Genomic DNA, 23,202 nt, shown 5'->3' with positions numbered 1-23,202 from the left:
CTGTCTTACCGAGTCTTACCAAGGTATATTCAAAAAATATATTAATGTAAACACACATTTTCATTTCAGATTTTAGAAGCAAATCCCATCCTTGAAGCCTTTGGTAATGCCAAAACCGTAAGAAACGACAATTCCTCACGCTTCGGTAAATACATAGATATCCATTTTAATAGCAATGGTGTTATCGAAGGTGCCAAAATAGAACAATATTTGTTAGAAAAGTCGAGAATAGTCTTCCAAGGCCCGGAGGAGAGGAATTATCACGTATTTTACTGTCTTCTAGCTGGTTTATCTAAAGAAGAGAAGAAAAAATTGGAATTAGGAGATGCATCCGAATATAGATATCTGTCTGCTGTAAGTATTCATATTTAAGTAACTGTATTGATTAGTCAGCTGTGACTTAATTCCATTTAAAAACAAAACTTAATGATTGTTTCAGGGCGGTAACTTCAGTTGTGAAGGAAGAGATGATGCCGCCGAGTTTGCTGACATTCGATCAGCTATGAAAGTGTTGCTATTCACTGAAGCTGAAATTTGGGAAATATTAAAACTATTAGCAGCTGTTTTACACTGTGGCAACATAAAATATGAAGCGACAGTAGTCGATAATTTGGATGCTACAGAAATTATAGAACAATCAAATGTCAGACGAGTTGGCAATTTATTAGGAGTTCCAGTACCATCATTAATAAATGCCTTGACTAGGAAAACGTTGTTTGCTCATGGCGAAACTGTTGTATCAACGCTTAGTAAAAACCAATCGGTAGATATCAGAGATGCATTTGTAAAAGGTATATATGGCAGACTATTCGTTACTATTGTAAAGAAGATAAACGCTGCTATATACAAACCAAAGGCGACAATGCGTACAGCTATCGGTGTCTTGGATATATTTGGGTTCGAAAACTTTGACCACAATAGCTTTGAACAGTTTTGTATAAACTTCGCTAATGAAAATCTGCAACAATTCTTCGTTAGGCATATCTTCAAACTTGAGCAGGAAGAATACAATCACGAGGGAATTAACTGGCAACATATAGAATTCGTTGACAATCAAGATGCATTAGACTTGATTGCTTTAAAGCAGTTAAACATAATGGCGTTAATTGATGAAGAATCGAAATTCCCCAAGGGTACGGACCAAACAATGTTGGCTAAATTGCACAAAACTCATGGTCTTCACAGAAACTACCTCAAACCAAAGTCAGATATTAACACTAGTTTTGGATTAAATCATTTCGCTGGTATTGTATTTTATGATACACGAGGATTCTTAGAGAAAAATCGTGACACTTTCAGTGCTGATCTGCTACAGTTAATTCATATATCTACAAACAAATTCCTTCAACAAATTTTCCAAGACGATATAGTTATGGGATCAGAAACAAGAAAGCGAACTCCGACACTATCAACTCAGTTCAAAAAATCATTAGACCTGTTAATGAGGACGCTTGGAACGTGCCAACCTTTCTTCATCCGATGTATCAAGCCAAATGAATTCAAAAAGCCTATGATGTTTGATCGAGGATTATGTTGCCGTCAACTTCGATATTCGGGCATGATGGAAACTATAAGAATTAGGAGAGCTGGATATCCCATACGACACAGTTTTAAGGAATTTGTGGAACGTTATCGTTTCCTTATTTCTGGTGTTCCACCTGCCCATAAAACTGACTGTAGGAATGCTACGGCAAAAATTTGTGCCACCGTGTTAGGAAAATCAGACTATCAGCTAGGTCATACCAAAGTATTTCTTAAGGATGCTCACGACTTATTCCTGGAGCAAGAACGTGACAGAGTTCTAACTAGAAAGATATTGATATTGCAAAGATCTATACGAGGTTGGGTGTACAGGCGACGGTTCTTAAAAATGCGGGCAGCTGCTATATTAATTCAGCGACATTGGCGCGGAAAATTGCAGAGAATTAGGTACAATAAAATGAAGGTTGGATATGCGAGACTGCAAGCTTTGATCCGAGCGAGAGTCCTGGCGCATCGGTTTAGACATTTGCGTGGACATATTGTGTCATTGCAGGTTAGTAGAAATGTTTGCAGTTTTTGTTCTTGTCAATACGGGAAGAGTCGATAAACTTTATAAGATTCAAATTATCCATCAATCATTTTAAGGACGGAAAACATTTATAATATTTCAATATACTATTTACAAAATATTTTTTATGACTTTTTCATCCTTGTATTTTGCAATTTTATCGATGAGGAAAAAACAGCACGTATACTGCGTCTCTATTGAACGTCGATTCCTCATTTAAATGTCTGATATAGCTCGCTTTAAACACCAATTCCTCACATACAAAATAACATTCCAGGCGGCAGCGCGCGGCTACTTGGTCCGGCGCTCGTACGGGCACAAGATGTGGGCCATAGTGAAGATCCAGTCGCACGTGCGGCGGCTGATCGCCATGCGGCGCTACCGGCGCATGCGGCAGGACGCGCTCGCGCACACCGAGGCGCTGCGCCTGCGCCGCCAGGAGGAGCAGCGCCTGCAGCACCAGGGCAACACGCGGGCCAAGGAGATCGCGGAGCAGAACTATAGAGTGAGTCGGTCGGATAGTGCAGATACAGTCGCACCGGCGCATGCGGCAGGACGCGCTCGCGCACACCGAGGCGCTGCGCCTGCGCCGCCAGGAGGAGCAGCGCCTGCAGCACCAGGGCAACACGCGGGCCAAGGAGATCGCGGAGCAGAACTATAGAGTGAGTCGGTCGGATAGTGCAGATACAGTCGCACCGGCGCATGCGGCAGGACGCGCTCGCGCACACCGAGGCGCTGCGCCTGCGCCGCCAGGAGGAGCAGCGCCTGCAGCACCAGGGCAACACGCGGGCCAAGGAGATCGCGGAGCAGAACTATAGAGTGAGTCGGTCGGATAGTGCAGATACAGTCGCACCGGCGCATGCGGCAGGACGCGCTCGCGCACACCGAGGCGCTGCGCCTGCGCCGCCAGGAGGAGCAGCGCCTGCAGCACCAGGGCAACACGCGGGCCAAGGAGATCGCGGAGCAGAACTATAGAGTGAGTCGGTCACATTTCTCCATTGAAATATTGTCTCTTTTCCTTCTTTCTTCCAGATTTTTCTAGATACTCTTTGACGTCTTTTTCCAAAGCCTAGTCTCCTTATTCAAAAATTTATCAAATTTATTTATTGGTCTACATCTGTCATAATTATAATATTGGCAAGCATCAGGCTTTGGCCTGAAAGATAAACTAAGACCATTTACCACCCTGACTTCGAATGAAGATTCTAGGTAGGTTCTTTATGACTGAATTAAGTTACCACTTTTAGCACAACTTGGAATGAACTGTTATTTTACTTTCCAAAATGATCTCCAATATTTAGAAGCGGTCGGTTACTTTTTAAAAGGTTATAGCTTTCAAGACAAAATCGGTATACACATTGCATAAGTCGATGCATTAAATATTATATTTGGAAATAAGTCGGGTTTTCCTTCCTGACGCTATAACTCCAGAACGCACGAACCGATTTCCACGGTTTTGCATTCGTTGGAAAGATCTCGGGCTCCGTGAGGTTTATAGCAAAGAAAAGGTGTCTCTGGTGGCGAAACGGAGTTCGCCCGGTTTGCTAGTTGTTTATAAAAAAAAATGATCCCAGGAGAAGGTCATATTATGCATTTAACTATATCTCAAGCATAATAGATAAAGATAACTGCATTTATGTTACATTGCATACAATAGCGAGACCAACAATTAAGTTGTATATCTTAATCACCTTAATCGCACTTCGTCTTTGCTTCTAGAAAAACAATGCGTTTATAATAGTCACATGGAAGTATAGTTTCCTCGTCTAACTAAATCCACCGCTAGTGCTGATTTGTAAAATATTTGGTTTCTTTTAAAATTATTCAGGCCTTTGTAGAATACGTGTTTTTCATGGAGATGAAGATTATTTGTGCTTTCATATCGTTATCGATACGTATGGGGAGTTTTAAATAACCACTTAGCTTTTATTCATGCAAATTATTTAAATAAATAAAGGTGAGTACATTATTTTCATAATTACAATGTACTCAATGCATTGATGTCCATTGAAAAATTCAACTGTAGTTTGACGATTTGGTAATATGGATTATGGCCATCGTCCTCGGCCTCGGTCCTCGTCTCTCGCGTAGAATGGCGATCTCTTGACCCGTCTACTTGATTATTCCCTATCTCCATCTGATTATTATTATGAAGATTTATGCGTACTAACTGACCTATAACTAAATTTTACAATTTATGAGTTTAAAAAAGGTGAATTTGTTGTTACTTTTTTACTGCTATCATATCTTCAACATCAAATTCCTGATAATGAAAATATTATAGGCTCGTGACCGTTAACGAAAAACTAACATACAGATAGCAATATTCAGTCAAAATAGTTAGATCTTTAAGATAATAAATTTTATCGTTAAAATTGCAAATTAATTAAATATAGATAAAGAAATTGATAAAATAATGCCACAAAAAATAAAATGCTCTGTCAATTGTTAGGAACTTAGTGCTTTGTAGAGAACACATGGAAGAAATATGAAAGCAGTTATAAAATATATTAAATGTCGGAAAAACAGTACCGCCTCATGGCTTATAATATTTTCTTAAATATTAGAAAATTTATTTGGAGACAGGTACGTTTTTAAAAAATACTAACTTTTTCGTCTTTGTCACAGGTACTTTTAATTAATAAAAAATTCAAAAAGACGTGTGGCACTCGGGGACTGCCGCGATAAAGCTATTGCATGCTATGTCTTCAAGCCCGTCTCCGTGCCCGTCGGAGTGGGGAGCGTGAGGTTTTTTCGTTACGCAATTTCTGGATTCGGTCCCCGCGCTCAAGGCCTGCGATGCAATAGCTTAAAAATTATTAAGGCAATTACACGGTTCAACGACCTTAATGATTCTGTCACTACATTTGAATTTGTTTTTTTAACCGCCCTCTATAAATATACATCGTTGTTGAAGTAAAAGTGACCAAAGATTATGGAATTGTATACTGTATCGTATTGTATCGTAATGTGTTAGTGGTTTCTACCTAATTTATGTTTTCTCTGAGAGGCAGTAACATATTACATTTATGAATAGTAAATATTGTGTACTATGTATGTTGTAAATGTAATGTAGGAAGACTCATCTTTCAACATTAACCGTTATAAGCAAAGTCTCTACTACATGACCCATTCTGGAGACCTTAAAATGACTAAGCAAGTAATTATAAGTTCTAGAGTGGGGAACAGTTAAGAAAACACCGATTTAGAAATTAATTTTATTCAACACGGACTCTACTATATTCTGGAGACCTGATGATGGCTAGGGTGGAGAACATCTCACCTACAGAGATATAAAAGATGGAGTACATTATTTGACGTAATTCTATAGAACGGCCTCTACCATGTCATGGTGTAACGAATGGTAATGGTGACCAGGCAAATGTATTTAGCGTTCTCTGTATATCTCTTCATACCTAGTAGGAATATATGCATGCAACCTACACACACCGAAAAAAATAGGGGAACGGACAAGAAATCACGTTTTTTTCGACTTGTTATGTATTTTGTAGTTAGTTCGGGGTTAATTTTTTAAATCCCTTACGTCTTTAAAATGATGACGAGAAATAAAATGTGTTTCGATTTTTAAACATTAAAATATTATACCCCTTTAAGAGTTTGGTGCCTATTTATCGACTATATAGCAGCTTCAAATCAAAAATATTATAACGTGTTTTAAACTGAGTTTTTTTTTTCTACTGTTTATCTTTGAACACATTACAAAATGAGTGATTTTCCTGCGACTGAAGTTACCAGAGCCTATGACTATGACTGATATGGGTCATACCTTCCGTACAAAGAATACAGTGTTAGTTGTGTCGGTATCTATAAAAACTCGCATAGTTCCCGTTCCCGTGGAATTTCCGGGATAAAACCTATCCTATATTACTCGTGGATAATGTAACGCTTTTGAATGGTGAACGGAATTTTTAAAATCGGTCCAGTAGTTTATGAGCCTATTCATTACAATCAAACAAACAAACAAACAAAGTTTTCTTCTTTATAATATTAGTGTAGAAGAAATCATCGGTTCACCCAGTTAAAAGTGCGGAGGTAACGGAACCAACAAAAAATTCAGTTGAATTGAGAATTTCGTCCTATAATGGCGTCGGCTAAAAATGTTGCTATACGTTTATGTCAGTTTTGACTTTCCTACGATTTTATACAATAATATAAAATTAAATGATTTTATACAATATAAAAAAAAATTGCTGATTTTCGGCGGTATGGCGACCATTTGGAACTGTCTGAAAAGTATGGCATGGCGATTTTCGTACATGGCTACTGGACGATGATTACCTGTGCAAAAATTAGCCTGGTACAAATGGTTGAATTTTTTTTTTAAATCAACGCATTCACGTCGGTATTGTGGGCTGTAAATTACACCGGAAAAGTATGGCATGACACTACCGCCTACTTCTTTTTTATGGGCTATCGGTAAATCCTAAAATTTTTGTGTTACAAATGGTTTGCCTTCCGTAATTTATCCGACGAGTTCGACTAACGCGACTAGTATGCCGGTACCACTGTTCTGACCATGATTTTTCTTTTTGTCATTGCGTACTAAGACCACTGTAGAACCGCCATCCGGTTACAAATGACCCAAAATTTTGTGTCAGTATCTCCCGGCTTTGGATTGTTTTGGACCCTTAAAATATACGATAGAACAGCAATTAATCTTTTTTTAAAAAATATTCAAGGCACAGGGAAAGTCTGGTTACTGTTTTATAGGTTTTCTGATAATATTTTACTGTCAAAAATTATCAACACTGGATATTATTCAATGACGCCTTTCAAAAACAAAACTAATTTACAAACAGATTTTTATATCTTTACATACCTATTTTTAACTTTCATTTCATAAACTGCTCATGTAAATACCTATAACAATCTGGTTTAATTTAACAAAACATTCAATTCGGTGAATTTTAGCGTTATTTTGCAAAAAAAACCGCACGTACAGTCCCCCGTCCGAGTCGAACTGACACCGTCAAATTTCGTCGAAAATATGCAATAGAGGTGAGGTTTTATGTGGGTTTTATTATAAATTCGAGTTTTTTCTTGATAATTTAACGATAATAATGAAAATTGAAAAAACAATCAATACAAATTGTTACAAATATCATAACATATTTTTTGGTATAAATTTCATGTATAAATATGTAGCCGTTTTCCTAACAAAATGCGTTTTATGTTCAAAAAGGGGTTGATTTGTATGTATTTTTTTTATGTTTAGGCCGTTCTAAACTGAAAAGTAAACAATATACTTTGTTAATTATATCCTTGAGTATCACATATATTTTTTTTAAGACAATCGTACCAACAGTTTCCTCAACAAAATTCAATATGTATAAGGTGTTTTCCGGTTTTGACCATAGTAATCCCCTTAATGTTTTCATAATCATACTCCAATGTGAAGTAATTCAGTTATATAGTTAGATATACTGTTAGTTGCGTAATGGCTGAACATTTTAAGCACATACAGCTTACTGGTTTCATGTCTCTGCCATATCTTTATTTTTATTATCAATGTGGAAGTCCTATTTACGTAAGATGTGACTACGTTCAATCGAGCATATAGATCATTATACAATTCCACGACCTGGCCCCGGTTGGATAACTAACCAGTTGAAATGCAGCGTAATAATAAACCTACAATTAATAGCTCGCTTGCACGCCGAACACTCGTCTATCAAATTTTCTGTTATAAGCAAAAATGTGGCATATTAGCAATGTAGCAACCGATCTACAATATGTTGCACAAACTCATTTAAGCCGTTTATGGATCGCAGACAAGTGGGCAAGTATGATTATTAGCATAGATAACATCGCTTTCACGAATATACCGTGTATGTACTGCAATTTATTACCTTCATGAATTATAACATTCTACGAAGAAGTGAGTTGATTTACGACTGTGAAGTTAATAAAAATGCGCGAACAATTACAGGAACGATCTGTTAATTAGTTTGTGTATTAACACTCCGTCGAAGACTGAATATTAATTGTGACTAAATATTTTCAGGAGCGTATGTACGAGCTCGAACGGCGGGAGGCAGAATTGGCTTTAGAAGAGAAACGTCAACTAGAAGCAAAGAGGACGTTACTGCAAGAAGCAGCCCGGAAGCAAGACGAGCCCGTGGATGACAGCAAGCTCGTGGAAGCCATGTTCGACTTCCTCCCAGATTCTAGTAGTGAAGCACCAGCTCCTAAGGATACTTGTGCATTCAGTGACTTGCCACAGCAACGGGCGGATCAACAAGAGGTAAATAGAGTAATTTTTTGATATTGTTATTGCATATACAAGCCTATTTCTTGAAGGACCTAATGGTCAATTTATTTTAGGAGCCCAATTAATGCTACATTTTAAGGATATTTAATTATTTCTAGAATTCATTCGATACACTGCCAATTTCTATGGTTGAGTGGACGATATTTTAAGTTCTTGGAATTTATTTACTTACATCATAAAATGTGTTTTTTTTTATATCTAAAAACAATTTATTTATTCCCAGATGGTAACTCCAGTCCAAACAACATCAGAAGATGAGGAGGATCTATCAGAATTTAAGTTCCAAAAGTTCGCAGCTACATATTTCCAGGGCAATGTCACGCACCAATATTCACGGAAACCGTTAAAACACCCCTTGTTACCTTTACATACGCAAGGCGATCAATTGGTGAGTATCTTATTGTATTTACACAAGTAATTGATTTTTGATTGACATGATTATTGTGTTGATAAGGATTTAAAGAGAGATTAACGTTAATGGATTTTTGAAGTATTGTGTCTAATCTGATATTGATTATCGCTTTGCAGGCAGCGCAAGCGTTATGGATTACGATATTGAGGTTTACTGGAGACCTTCCCGAACCAAGATATCATACTATGGATAGAGACAATACCTCTGTCATGTCAAAGGTTACGGCTACTCTAGGAAGAAATTTCATAAGGTCGAAAGAATTCCAGGAAGCGCAAATGATGGGTGTTGACCCCGATGCATATTTGAACAAACAAAAACCAAGGTCAATCAGACATAAACTCGTTTCCTTAACGCTGAAACGAAAGAACAAACTTGGTGAGGACGTTCGAAGAAAACTTCAGGTAATTAATGGTTTATATAACAAATAATTAAGTACGTTACATATTACATTTTTTCCGTATCAATTCATAATTATTGTTCTATTTCAGGATGAAGAATATACAGCGGACAGTTATCAATCTTGGTTGGAATCGCGACCAACTTCAAATCTAGAGAAATTGCATTTCATTATCGGGCACGGCATTCTTCGAGCGGAATTAAGAGATGAAATTTACTGCCAAATTTGTAAACAGTTAACCAATAATCCATCAAAGTCTTCGCATGCTCGTGGATGGATTTTACTTTCGTTATGTGTTGGCTGCTTTGCTCCTAGTGAAAAATTTGTAAATTATCTGAGAGCATTTATCAGAGAAGGACCTCCTGGCTACGCACCTTACTGTGAAGATCGTCTTAAGAGAACGTTCAATAATGGAACAAGGAACCAACCTCCATCGTGGTTGGAATTACAGGCTACAAAGTCGAAAAAACCAATTATGTTGCCAATAACATTTATGGATGGAAATACTAAAACTTTATTAGCTGATTCCGCAACAACAGCTAGAGAATTATGTAACCAGCTGTCAGATAAAATTGGTTTACGCGATCAATTCGGTTTTTCATTGTACATTGCGTTATTTGATAAGGTTAGTTCACTCGGTAGTGGTGGTGATCACGTAATGGACGCTATATCTCAGTGTGAACAATACGCGAAAGAGCAAGGCGCACAAGAAAGAAATGCCCCGTGGAGACTTTTCTTCCGCAAGGAAATATTTGCTCCTTGGCATGACCCTACTGAGGACCAAGTCGCGACAAACCTTATATACCAACAAGTAGTGAGAGGTGTGAAATTTGGAGAATACAGATGTGATAAAGAAGAAGATTTGGCGATGATAGCTGCTCAACAATATTATATAGAGTATGGTCAAGATATGAACAACGAACGTCTATTTACATTGTTGCCAAATTATATACCAGATTATTGTTTAACCGGTGTCGAAAAAGCCGTCGACAGGTGGAGTGCTCTCGTGGTGCAAGCGTACAAAAAAAGTTATTATGTAAAAGAAAAAGTTCCTGCTTATAGAGTTAAAGAAGATGTAGTGAGTTACGCTAAGTTCAAATGGCCTTTATTATTCTCTAGATTTTATGAAGCGTACAGAAATTCTGGTCCAAATCTTCCTAAAAACGACGTCATCATTGCAGTGAACTGGACTGGTGTGTATGTCGTCGATGATCAGGAACAAGTGCTTCTTGAGTTATCCTTTCCCGAAATAACAACAGTTTCGAGCCAAAAGACTAACAAAGTGTTTACACAAACTTTCAGTTTATCAACTGTGCGTGGTGAAGAATTCACATTCCAAAGTCCTAATGCTGAAGATATAAGAGATTTAGTTGTTTATTTCTTGGAAGGTTTGAAGAAAAGATCTAAGTTTGTTATTGCTTTACAAGATTATAAAGCACCTGGGGAAGGGTCTAGTTTCTTAACTTTCCAAAAGGGTGATCTTATTATATTAGAAGAGGATAGTACCGGCGAATCTGTTTTAAACAACGGTTGGTGTATAGGACGTTGTGAAAGAACAATGGAAAGGGGTGACTTCCCAGCTGAAACGGTTTATGTTCTCCCAGCTTTAACAAAACCGCCACCAGATATACTATCTCTGTTTTGTCAAGAAGGAGCACAACATGGTCGCAAAGCTCCGACGAGTACATTTAACGGGACAGACGCTAGGGACAAACCACATACATTGTTAGAATATGCACTAGACCATTTCAGATTACCGCCAAAACGAACGACGTCTAAAACACTTACGCTCTCTTCGGCTAAAAGAGGTGGTGCTGAAGAATTATGGCGACATTCTAGGGAACCTATAAAACAACCTTTGCTCAAAAAATTACAAGCCAAAGAGGAGTTAGCCGAAGAAGCATGTTTTGCTTTCACTGCCATTCTTAAATATATGGGTGATTTGCCTTCAAAACGTCCGAGGATCGGAAATGAGTACACAGACCATATATTTGATGGTCCACTCAAGCATGAAATATTGCGAGACGAAATTTACTGCCAAGTTATGAAACAGTTGACGGATAACAGAAACAGGATGTCTGAAGAAAGAGGATGGGAGCTAATGTGGTTGGCGACCGGATTGTTTGCATGTAGTCAAGGTCTTCTTAGAGAATTAACTTTATTCCTTAGAACTAGGAGATATCCTATTGCTCAAGATTCACTTCAGAGACTTCAGAAAACTTTACGAAACGGCCAAAGGAAATATCCTCCGCATCAGGTGGAAGTAGAAGCTATACAGCATAAAACTACTCAAATATTCCATAAAGTATACTTCCCTGACGATACCGACGAAGCGTTCGAAGTAGACTCATCTACTAGAGCCAAAGACTTCTGTCAAAATATAGCGCAAAGATTGAATCTCAGATCTAGTGAAGGCTTTAGTTTATTCGTTAAAATAGCAGATAAAGTCATATCCGTCCCAGAAGGAGACTTCTTCTTTGATTTTGTGCGACACTTGACGGATTGGATCAAGAAGGCCAGACCGACGCGTGATGGAATTACTCCTCAATTTACTTATCAGGTATTTTTTTTGTATAATATATATTTATAAAACAATACTGAATAATAATATAGCATAATTATTATATTCTGCATTTAAAGCTTTGAGGTGCCTTATAATAACTAATCATTAACATCACTAATAACAAAACTATGGATAAGATTAATTTATGTCACAGATTTAGCTTACTATTTCATTTTATTTATTTGGGATAAGAAACAGTAGAACAGTAAGAAATATTACAATTAAAAAATAATCTAGATATGCAGGTGTAACTGCCCAATCCTAGACAAAAATTTATTGACCCCGAAAACGTTAACTTAAATTATACATAATTTTATGTTCTACAATTTTTTTAGTCTAAAGTGATATTATAATAAAACTTTATTTAAATATTTTTTTTCCAAATGACGGGAAATATTTTATTTTTAATTATGCTTTGAACATGTTTACCGATTTTCGGCCATATGGGAATTTTTTTAGTGCGACCGAGCCATAAGCTAATCCTTTATTAATATCGATAGTGGTTTCTATTCTTTAGCGTTTCTGCCATTTGTCAATAGATCCAGTGTCTGTAGTCTGGACAGTTTTTCGATAATATCGATAAATTTATTCATAGTCCTGTCTCCAGTAATGAAAATATCTTTTAAAATTTTTAATATCCGAGTGAGAAACTACCTAAAATAAATTGTAAACTATCATAATTTCTGTAGGTGTTCTTCATGAAGAAGCTCTGGACGAACACCGTACCAGGCAAGGACCGAGCCGCGGACGTGATCTTCCACTTCCACCAGGAGCTCCCCAAGCTGCTCCGCGGGTACCACCGCTGCGGGCGGGAGGAGGCCGCTCGACTCGCCGCGCTCGCCTACCGCGCGCGCTTCGGGGACAACAAGCAGGAGCTGCAGGCTATACCGTGAGTGACACTTGCAAAAGCAGGAGCTGCAGGCTATGCCGTGAGTGACACTTGCACAAGCAGGAGCTGCAGGCTATACCGTGAGTGACACTTGCAAAAGCAGGAGCTGCAGGCTATGCCGTGAGTGACACTTGCACAAGCAGGAGCTGCAGGCTATACCGTGAGTGACACTTGCAAAAGCAGGAGCTGCAGGCTATGCCGTGAGTGACACTTGCACAAGCAGGAGCTGCAGGCTATACCGTGAGTGACACTTGCAAAAGCAGGAGCTGCAGGCTATGCCGTGAGTGACACTTGCACAAGCAGGAGCTGCAGGCTATACCGTGAGTGACACTTGCAAAAGCAGGAGCTGCAGGCTATGCCGTGAGTGACACTTGCACAAGCAGGAGCTGCAGGCTATACCGTGAGTGACACTTGCACAAGCAGGAGCTGCAGGCTATACCGTGAGTGACACTTGCACAAGCAGGAGCTGCAGGCTATACCGTGAGTGACACTTGCACAAGCAGGAGCTGCAGGCTATACCGTGAGTGACACTTGCACAAGCAGGAGCTGCAGGCTATACCGTGAGTGACACTTGCACAAGCAGGAGCTGCAGGCTATACCGTGAGTGACACTTGCACAAGCAGGAGCTGCAGGCTATACCGTGAGTGACACTTGCACAAGCAGGAGCTGCAGGCTATACCGTGAGTGACACTTGCACAAGCAGGAGCTGCAGGCTATACCGTGAGTGACACTTGCACAAGCAGGAGCTGCAGGCTATACCGTGAGTGACACTTGCACAAGCAGGAGCTGCAGGCTATACCGTGAGTGACACTTGCACAAGCAGGAGCTGCAGGCTATACCGTGAGTGACACTTGCACCGGCAGCAGCTGCGCGGTACCTCCGCTGTGGGCGGGAGGAGGATAGAAGATTATACGCGCTTAATCTTCTCTTTCACTCTCATGCATAAAACAGATTTCATCTCGCTCCCTCGCCTACACCAATTGTTTTTTAAGTACATAATTAGTTGACTGACCTGATTATGTAATGTCATTGGGGAGCGTGAACGTTACGTTTTCATGACAACCAGTTTTAATTTTTATGTTGTTATGGGCTATGAGTTATGACCAAAGCATTGAAGTTTTAAGTCTAATTTCTATAGAAAAAAAATTATATGGATGGTAAAAAACAAGCTCCTATCTTTTTTAGCTATAAATCAGCATAAATAATTTACACGCTTAATCTTTCAGGCAAATGTTACGCGAATTGGTACCAGCCGACCTAATCAAACTGCAAAGTTCCGCCGACTGGAAGCGTGCTATAGTCGCGTCCTACAACCAAGACGCAGGAATGACCCCTGAAGATGCAAAAATAACATTCCTGAAGGTCATCTACCGGTGGCCAACATTCGGATCAGCTTTCTTCGAGGTGAAGCAGACGACTGAGCCAAATTACCCAGAGCTGTTGTTGATCGCCATCAATAAGCACGGTGTCAGCTTAATACATCCGCAGTCGAAGGTATGAAAACTTTAATTTTTGAATAATCTCAATATTGCATATCAAAAGTTTAGTAATTTTTGGCAATTATCATTCTTAAATTATTTTCAATTGGCGTGAAAATTATGGAAGATTAATAAATTCTAATTAATTTTAATAAATTAAAAATCGATTAAAGATCATTTTATATAACAAATATAGGCAATAGCTTAATGGTTCACTTATTCCTTGAAAACTTCCGATGTTTAAAAAGTGTCGAGTCGACGTGTCTGCCAATTTAATTTGCTTTTCTGAAAACTATTAAGCTTCTTTACCTTATTAGTAAAGATTATTTACAAATTCTGAACCAACTTTTTCGTTTCCAGGATATCCTAGTGACCCACCCGTTCACCAGGATATCGAACTGGTCCTCCGGCAACACGTACTTCCACATGACGATCGGCAACCTCGTGCGCGGCTCCAAGCTCCTCTGTGAGACCTCACTCGGATACAAGATGGACGACCTGCTGACGTCATACATTTCCCTCATGCTGACTAACATGAATAAACAGCGGTCTATGCGTGTGAAATAGATGTTTTGTGGGTTAGGTGTGTAACATTGGTGTATAAAATAATTTATTTTATTATTTTTGCCATTTTCCGTAAAATTTGTTCTTTTCTTAGATTTTATAAAAGATAAAATTGTTGCCCTATCTAAAAAAACATATTTTATTTTTCTATACCTATGTATTTTTTTTATTAAAAACGCCAATCAACTTAGTGTGTAATACACGATGTTACATATCTGATGTCTATAATGTCCTCACAAAAATGTTATCGAACATTGGACATGTAATAATATAATGTCGCTTACGGTGGCGATATAGCAAGATGCGATAGGTGCTTAACAATTAGCTTGCATACATTACATACCGGTTATATGTAATTAATCCGCTTATGCGCTCCTAATCAATACTTAAATTTGTATTCACAAGTCCGTCCAAGAAATATTAGATTTTAATTATATTAATACAACAAAAACGATACGAATATATTATTTACGATGATGAACAACTTATTAAGTACAATACTTTTGCTAAATAGCATATAAAAATTAAATTATCAAATTAAAGACGTTATACTACATTATTTTTTGAAATTGCGTTGAAATAGAGTGTAGCTATTCTGACGCAGTACATAATTATTTTTTTGTTTAGTAAAAATAAGTGAAGATCTGTTTAAATTAAAAATATTTATTCTTAAATAATAATGGTTAAGGTTTATTCAATTAATTAGGGTCCAAGGAACCTAATATTTAAACGGAAACAATATTTGTAAAAAATATTGATATTTTCGATAATTTAATAAATGTAAATCGAATATTATACAAAGGAATAATCAATTTAACTTAAAAACATTCTTGAAGTTTTCATAGACTATGTAATTCATTGAGATTTAGAATCTCTCAAATTTTGAAATGTAAATGATTAAACTCCACGGAAACTGTTGTTACAAGTAGGTATATACGATTTATATACCTACTACCAAAAATGTTACATAAATGTTTTTATATCCTACCATGGAGTAATGTTTTCTTTCTTGTATCTCGAATAACTGTTACAGTTTTTATTACTCGTATTGTATGCAATAGACAATATTATTAAATAAATACTTTCCACATTGATAGTCTTTTACAAATTTTACAATGTGTTATTTCATTATATTTATAAGTGCGTATGTTAATCGAATTGTGTATTTACTGATAATGTTATATAAGCTGTTTTATAATGCCATGAGTTCAGACTGTACACAATGTTTGTTATAATTTCGCTTTAATAAAGTCGCCTCTGTGAATGGTTGTTAACACGAGTCACAACTATGTGTTTTCTTTTATACCCTTCTATATTACACAATCTATAGAGAAAAAAACTTGTAAAGTATCATTATTTATAGCTGGTATATTCTCAATAATCAAGATACTCATAGGTTTTTGTTCATGTAGGTAAGTATATTTATCTCATGTCGATCTGTCTCATCTTTACTAAGTACCTACATAGTCGATGACATCATATAAAGTTATATATATATATTATATATACACGTGTATGTATAGTAGAAAGAGAAAGGATATGGATTATGTTCTGTAAGGATTTATGTTTGGTATATGTTGTAAAGGATGTAGCGGCACAAAATTGTTAATAGTACTGATAGCGGTAAGATAAAATAAGACCGGACGTAATTTTATACAGATAACTAAGTAAAACTTTTGCATCAAAGAAAAAGTAAGTAATAAATAATTCAAGTCGTATCTTAATTTGTAGTGCAATCAATGATAGTCATTAAATTGACACTTACGTTAATAAATTATTAAGCAACTGGTTTTTATGATATAGCTACTTAATTAAAGTTTTCGCATTTTATTCCTGATATAAGAGTAATTACTTTTAACATGTCTCATGTCTGTCTGAATAAAAAGTGTAGTTGTTAAAATAATAATAATTTCAAATGCACATTACATCCGAGCAATTAAGGTAAAAGCGGGCCAGTACAAAAACTGTTAATTAGAACAAACAAAAAATATATATCCGCAATAAAATCGTGAGAGACTCCCACGGCCGAAGCTCTATTCTGATTCGCGCAGAATAATGATGCTCTATTGTAGCAAGCAGCAGGAAGTCATTTATCTAACATCAAGAATATGACGGTTTAGAGCAATTTTGTGACCGATTTCTTAACGTGCAATTTCGGCTGACCGGTCACCCGATGTCAACTAACTGTGCTATTAAAAATGAACGTTCTAATTGCTGTTTCGTTCGGACGAGTGACGGTGTACCTACATATATATCTTTTGGATGGATTGATGGCGGTTATATTTATATTGATTTATGTTAAATGAGGTCTGAGGATAAACTACATAAATTATATATCCAAGTGAGGTGAAATAAAATTAATACCTAGTTACTATGGAATAGCATCATAATACTGTTTTCTCCATTAATGGCTTTCTTCCAAGGGGCTACAGGAATGGCACTACGTTACACTAAGCTCATGGTTATTGAAAAAAAAAATCAAACACTTCGTTTTTGGTTCCAAAGATTTATTTATTAGTTGAAATAATAGACATCATCCTCTCAAATCATCTTAAATCTATGCTTTATTAATTCCTATATCATTTTACTAGCTTTGCCCATTAAAGATACAGGTTATATACCTACCTATTGATTAATAGCCAGACAACAAAGACATCTCATTTAAATATAAAGCAGGCAAGTTAATCATCTCTGAGAACTATAATCTAGACAGAAAAATCACTTCCCCGTCCGCTAAGCCGGATATGAAAATACACCGGCAATTGTAATAAAATTAATTGTGACTTGTTATTACAATATATCTATGCTATCGGAAGCAGTGCCTCAGATTTGTTAATCCAACTTATTAGGAGATTGACGTAATAGGTAGATGCGATTTTGTGCTATAATAGAGCTGATTCATTGACTTTTTTATGAAAGCGGAGTTATAGGTACCTTAGTACCTAACATAGAGGTATTTTTATTTAATTTATTTATTTAATTATTTATTGCACACACAAAGGAAATAGAGACACATAAAGTACAGGTAAGGGGAAAACAAAGTGTACAAACGGTGGCCTTATCGCTAGGTAGCGATCTCTTCCAGGCCACCGTAAGTAATATGTAAGGAGAGACGTTAAAAGGAGGTGGGTGAGCAAAAAAATAAGGCGTTAGGGAGAAAGAAAGAATAATTATAAATATTCAATGTATACAATATATATCACATACAACAAATACATAGAAGTATAAAATAAGAGAAAATATAATTATAAATATTAAATAAATATAACATATAGAACAAGTATATAGTAGTAGGTATATAACAAAGAAGAAAATAAGATAACAGTAAGGAAATAGAGGAAGAAGCTAAGCAAGAGAAAGATAGTGTGATTTAAGAAGGTGTTTAAAACTCCTTAAGGATTGCGCTTGACGTACTTCTAGTGGAAGTTCATTCCAGAGATTGGCAGCACGAACAGCAAAGGAATGACCATAAAATTTGGTGTTCGTGACAGGGACACGCAAAAGTAAAGTTTTGGAAGGACGAGGGAAAGGAGAGGTAAAGAAATCAAATTTATCTTTGAGATAGTGAGGAGCTTTAGGATCAAACAGGACAGAGTACATAAATAGGTAACTAAAATGAAGTCTAAAATCATGCACAATATATTATTACTACTGCCGCGTGGTATTTTGTACCTACTACTGCCGCGTGGTTTCACCACGGCACATCAAGTATTTCCAGAGGCGGCCCTAGGGGGTGGCGAACGGGGCAATCGCCCGGGGCCTCGCTCTTGCAGGGGCCTCGCGCAACAAGTAACCACCCAAGCAAATTTAAAAAAATGAAAATGTGTGTGTGTACTGAGTATGTTCATGCGTGTGTATGAAGGAAACGACGATATTATCTCGGTGCTGAAATACATAATCGAAAACAAATTAACTGAAGTTTACCCCACTATCGAAATAGCCCTGAGAATTATTGCCACCACACCTGTGACAGTTGCGTCTGCTGAAAGGAGTTTTTCGAGGCTTAAAATTATTAAAACATATTTGAGGAATTCGATGACACAAGATCGGCTTTCAGCCCTTGCTATGCTTTCAATTGAAAGTGACGTAGCTCATTCGTTGGATTATTGTGCTTTAATTAAAGATTTTAGCCTTAGGAAAAGCCGCAAACATCAATTTTAAAATTTATCATCTCTGTATTTGTTAATTTGGTAAATCTTTCTATGTATAAATATACAGGGTGTCCCAAAAAGTAGTGATATACTGAAGCTAGGAGGTAGAGGACCTAGAGGGCTATCCAAATCACCCCCATGTATGTTATGCGATTTTTCGTTATTTTCGGAGTTATGACATTTTTTTCAATTTTTCATCTATCGCTGAGTACGATGAGATTTTTATTTATGGTGACGTCAATTATTGCGAAAGATGCTTGATTTTTTTTGTGTGCTAAGCTGAAAGATAGGCCAATTCAGTATGGCAACATTTACTATCGTTAGATCTTTGAATGGAATAAAAAAAGAATTAAATTCCAAGAAAGATAAAATTACCCAGTATGTTCACCACTTCAAGGGCCCGTAAAAAAATAAAATCACATAAAAAAAGTTTTCCGTTTGGCTTTTAAAAACTTGCTCTATCAGGTAGCTACCCTGAAAATTTAATTTTTTTATTCAGAAGGCTTCAATCGAAAAATTGAAATCTAAATTTGGTAAGTGCAAAAATTGATGTCAATTCAATTTTTGCACTGTTTGATGATTAATAAAAACAAATTAAAACCAATAAAAAGGTGTTTAATTACCAGAAATTTTTAAAATGACGCCGCCGTTGCTCAATGCAAGTGCGACATCACCGTAAAAAGTTGTCTTTTAAATGTCTGAATGCCCTTTTATCGTTTCTAATGGTTTCTTCTGCAACTATGAATTTCCGGGTTATTTCGTCCAAATTGTGGCAGTCTCTCGTCTTTGTAGTATCCCCACGGAAAAAAATCAATAGGGTTTATGTCCGGGGACCGTGGAGGCCAGGCTAAAGGGCAAAGATATCTTGAAAGATGGATTGGTCGTTGCAGCCTGCGCATGCGCCGGTGACGCCTGCCTTAAAGCCTGGCCTCCACGGTCCCTCAACCTAAACCCCATTGATTTGTATCAATGGGGATACCAAAAAGACCTCGGCTACTTGAGAGAATGCCACAATTTGGAAGAAATAACCCGGAAATAATAAAAATGATAAAAGGGCATTCAGACATTTAAAAGACAACTTTTTACGGTGATGTCGCACTTGCATTGAGCAACAGCGGGATTATTTAAAAAAAATCTGGTAAGTAATTAAACACCTATTTATTGGTTTTAATGATCACCATGTTAATAAAATTTTTGCACTTACCATATTTAGATTTCAATTTTTCGATTAAAGCCTTCTGAATAATAAAATGAAATTTTTAGGGTTGCTACCTGATAGATAGAGCAAGTTTTTAAAAGCCAAATGGAAAACTTTTTTTATGTGACTTTATTTTTTATGGGCCCTTGAAGTTGTGAACATACTGGGTAATTTCATATTTCTTGGCATTTAATTCTTTTTTTATTCCATTCGAAGATCTAACGACAGTAAATGTTACCATACTGAATTGGCCTCTCTTTCAGCTTAGCACACATAAAAAATCAAGCATCTAGCGCAATAATTCACGTCACCATAAATAAAAATCTCATCGTACTCAGCGATAGATGAAAAATTGAAAAAAATGTCATAACTCCGAAAATACGAAAAATCGCATAACATACATGGGGGTGATTCGGATAGCCCTCTAGGTCCTCTACCTCCCAGCTTCCGTTCATCACTACTTTTTGGGACACCCTGTATAAATATTATAAAACTCAAATTTTATTCATTTGTACTCAAATATGAAAAATACCTAAACCAAACAACCAGACCTACTTTCGCATCACATACATTTCACAAAGAGCAAAGGGCCTCGCAAAGGGCCTGCCGCCCGGAGCCTCGCAATGGGTAAGGCCGCCGCTGAGTATTTCTATTTTAGCTCGTGTCATCGTGTGTTATTCAGATGTGCCTACTGCCTACCTATAGCTTTTATAACCTACTGTAAAGTTTCATCCATATCCATCTTCACGAACTCTCGCATTTATAATATTAGTAGATGTAACGAATAAAATTAAGAACTACCTACCTACCTACTTATTCCATAGATTTTAATAGATATTATTTTACCATTAGAAAGCTTTATCTCGCCGGGGCCGATGATGATAAAGTTAACAAGAATTCATTATATATTTTTATCATTTACATTTAGTTACAATGTTTATGACGAAACTAGAAAAATAGCATCAACATAGCATCGTGCAGCATCAGCACGTGTCTTTCCTTTTAAGAATCTATAAATAATTAAATAAAAAAAATGATTGAAGATGAACAGGATCCATTACATGAATACAAATCTAGCTACATTAATAACAACAAAGTCGCTTCCTGTTGTCTGTCTGTCACTATATAGGTGTATCTATGCGTACGTAGATCTTTAAATCATGCATGATGGGTGTTGATGCCGTCGTTTTCTAAGTACCCCGTACCTAGATATGTGGTAGGTATGTTGTTCTTGATCAAGGTACTAAGTAGTTAAGTTTTAGGTTAGTCTGGTAGGCACTAGAAACACATTATTTAAGTAACTAGTTAGTTTATTTAGATTGCGTGTAAAATAGGTATAAATATAAATAAAAAAAACTTGTGGCAGCTATAAATAAGGATTTTTTCTTAATTACTGTGCTCATTATGTAGATATAAATGTTTAATTGAAACATAATAGTCATGTGATTCGTATCAATAACAGCTACTTTTCACAAGAGTATATATAGTCTTGAAGGAGTCTAGCCAAGTTGCAAAGGTTTCGTATAAACATTCTTGTTAACTTGTTAACATATGTTGTTGTTTCTTGTTCTTGTTAACATAGGTATATATCTGTGAGAAATTCGTAGCAAACTGAAAACTTAGGACTAGGTTGTACCTATGTCGCCCATTCTGCAATGATCTAACCAGGCTATTTCATGCATTTATATCGTTTTTATTGTGTTAGAGATTGACAGATTGTTATGCTGTTATGTTACCTATGTTATTGACCAGGGTAGACATTAGACAAGAACCTAAGAATTGTGAATTAACTGCAATCGAAACCGCGTGATTGTGTGATATTTGCGAGTGTCTAGAAACAGCCAAGTCTCAAAAATATCGAATTCTAAATCAATACTACATATTATGATTTGGTACAACAAGCAACGCACAAGAAGCAATAACTATAACGCGGTAAAATTATCCGTTCCCACGACCAAAGATGACATGTTGGAAAACTCGAGCACTGCTTAGATTTTCCCACACTCTGCATATCTTGCTACCATATATCAAGTTGGCATAATGTAAAAAAGCATAGACAATGATTCAATTGTGTGCACACCGCTTTCTCACAGTATCACTAAGATATAATCGTTACCTTTAATTAAAGAGGGTAAATGACCACTGATCAAAAAGTTCAACACGGACTTGGTGTTAGGTAGGTACATACGACGTCTTCACAAGAGCGCGCACCGGTGAAGAAGGCGTGGCGAAGTCTTGGCTCAGCCCACCTTAGAGAACATTGCCTTACCCTGAAAAACTATTGAAGGTCGATATTATGACGTATTGTATTAAACTGCGATTTATATTACAGTCCAATTATATTTTTTATTATATACCTATCTATTATCTAATATTATATGTTGAAGATTCTAAAAGCGAGGTGATAACTAGGCGGTAGCATATATTTTATCTTAAAACTATGTTACGTTTATGGTGATATGATAATTTTATACGTATTTATTTATATATGGTTGTATTATTGGAAAATATTGGAAGGCTAATAATCTTTTAAATTTTAATTAAAAATTGTTTTTTTCAGAATTTTATATTTTACAGTGAGATAGTAATAGCAGGTATCTTATAAGTTTTAGTGGAATTGAAAAATGAAAACACAAATTATAAATGACTAACTATTTAGATAAATAAATAATTATATCAGTTATAACTAAAGATTACCTACCTACTATAAGATTTAAAAATAAAAAACGTTTTGTTTAGACTTCTCAGAAGTCTAGGCTTTGCCAGTGAATAAACAAGACCGGCTTTTCCAAAATTATGTATCATAATCAGAAAAACACAGCTTTTTAAAACCAGGATACAATTATGATGTAAGATGAAAAATACGATCCTAATAAAATAATTACATTCTCGATAGGGTCATCAATTGAGACGTCATAATCAAGAAACTAATGATGTCACGCAACGCTATAAACTTGAACGTATTTTTCATGGTATTTTCAAGCTATAGGTAATAGAAAACATGATAATATTTTACGATCATATTTTATTATTTTTATCATATTTAAAAGATGTTTTGATACGGCTTGTTGGTTTATAACTCTATGAATCATTCTTAAGAATAAACAATTGATAATAAAAACAGTTTGAAAGACTTACAAAAACTTCTAAGTGCAGAAGTTTCGAGATATGACAACAGTTATTGATTCAAAATTTACAACTGCGTGGG

At 36.4% G+C, this 23,202-nt stretch overlaps 1 protein-coding gene across 1 annotated transcript in view; it reads left to right on the top strand.

Annotated features, from left to right (window-relative positions):
- Window positions 1-15,931, top strand: part of ck (unconventional myosin-VIIa ck) — a 42,772-nt gene extending 26,841 nt beyond the window's left edge. Inside the window, exons 5-14 of the mRNA XM_090110985.1 lie at window positions 70-354; window positions 440-2,035; window positions 2,328-2,555; window positions 8,076-8,315; window positions 8,566-8,730; window positions 8,871-9,155; window positions 9,243-11,711; window positions 12,404-12,603; window positions 13,830-14,097; window positions 14,442-15,931. Of these exons, the coding sequence (XP_089967111.1) occupies window positions 70-354; window positions 440-2,035; window positions 2,328-2,555; window positions 8,076-8,315; window positions 8,566-8,730; window positions 8,871-9,155; window positions 9,243-11,711; window positions 12,404-12,603; window positions 13,830-14,097; window positions 14,442-14,648 (5,943 nt within the window). The 3' untranslated portion in view covers window positions 14,649-15,931. The remainder of the gene's footprint in view (window positions 1-69; window positions 355-439; window positions 2,036-2,327; window positions 2,556-8,075; window positions 8,316-8,565; window positions 8,731-8,870; window positions 9,156-9,242; window positions 11,712-12,403; window positions 12,604-13,829; window positions 14,098-14,441) is intronic.
- The last annotated feature ends 7,271 nt before the right edge of the window (window positions 15,932-23,202 follow it).

Source organism: Colias eurytheme, chromosome 2 (genome assembly GCF_061535395.1).
Source record: "Colias eurytheme isolate Ceu_HAF_F1 chromosome 2, ilColEury1 Martin Lab GWU primary, whole genome shotgun sequence".
NCBI classification, from domain to species: domain Eukaryota; kingdom Metazoa; phylum Arthropoda; class Insecta; order Lepidoptera; family Pieridae; genus Colias; species Colias eurytheme.
Note: the sequence above shows the minus strand (reverse complement) of the source record. Positions and strands in the feature narration are given on the sequence as shown.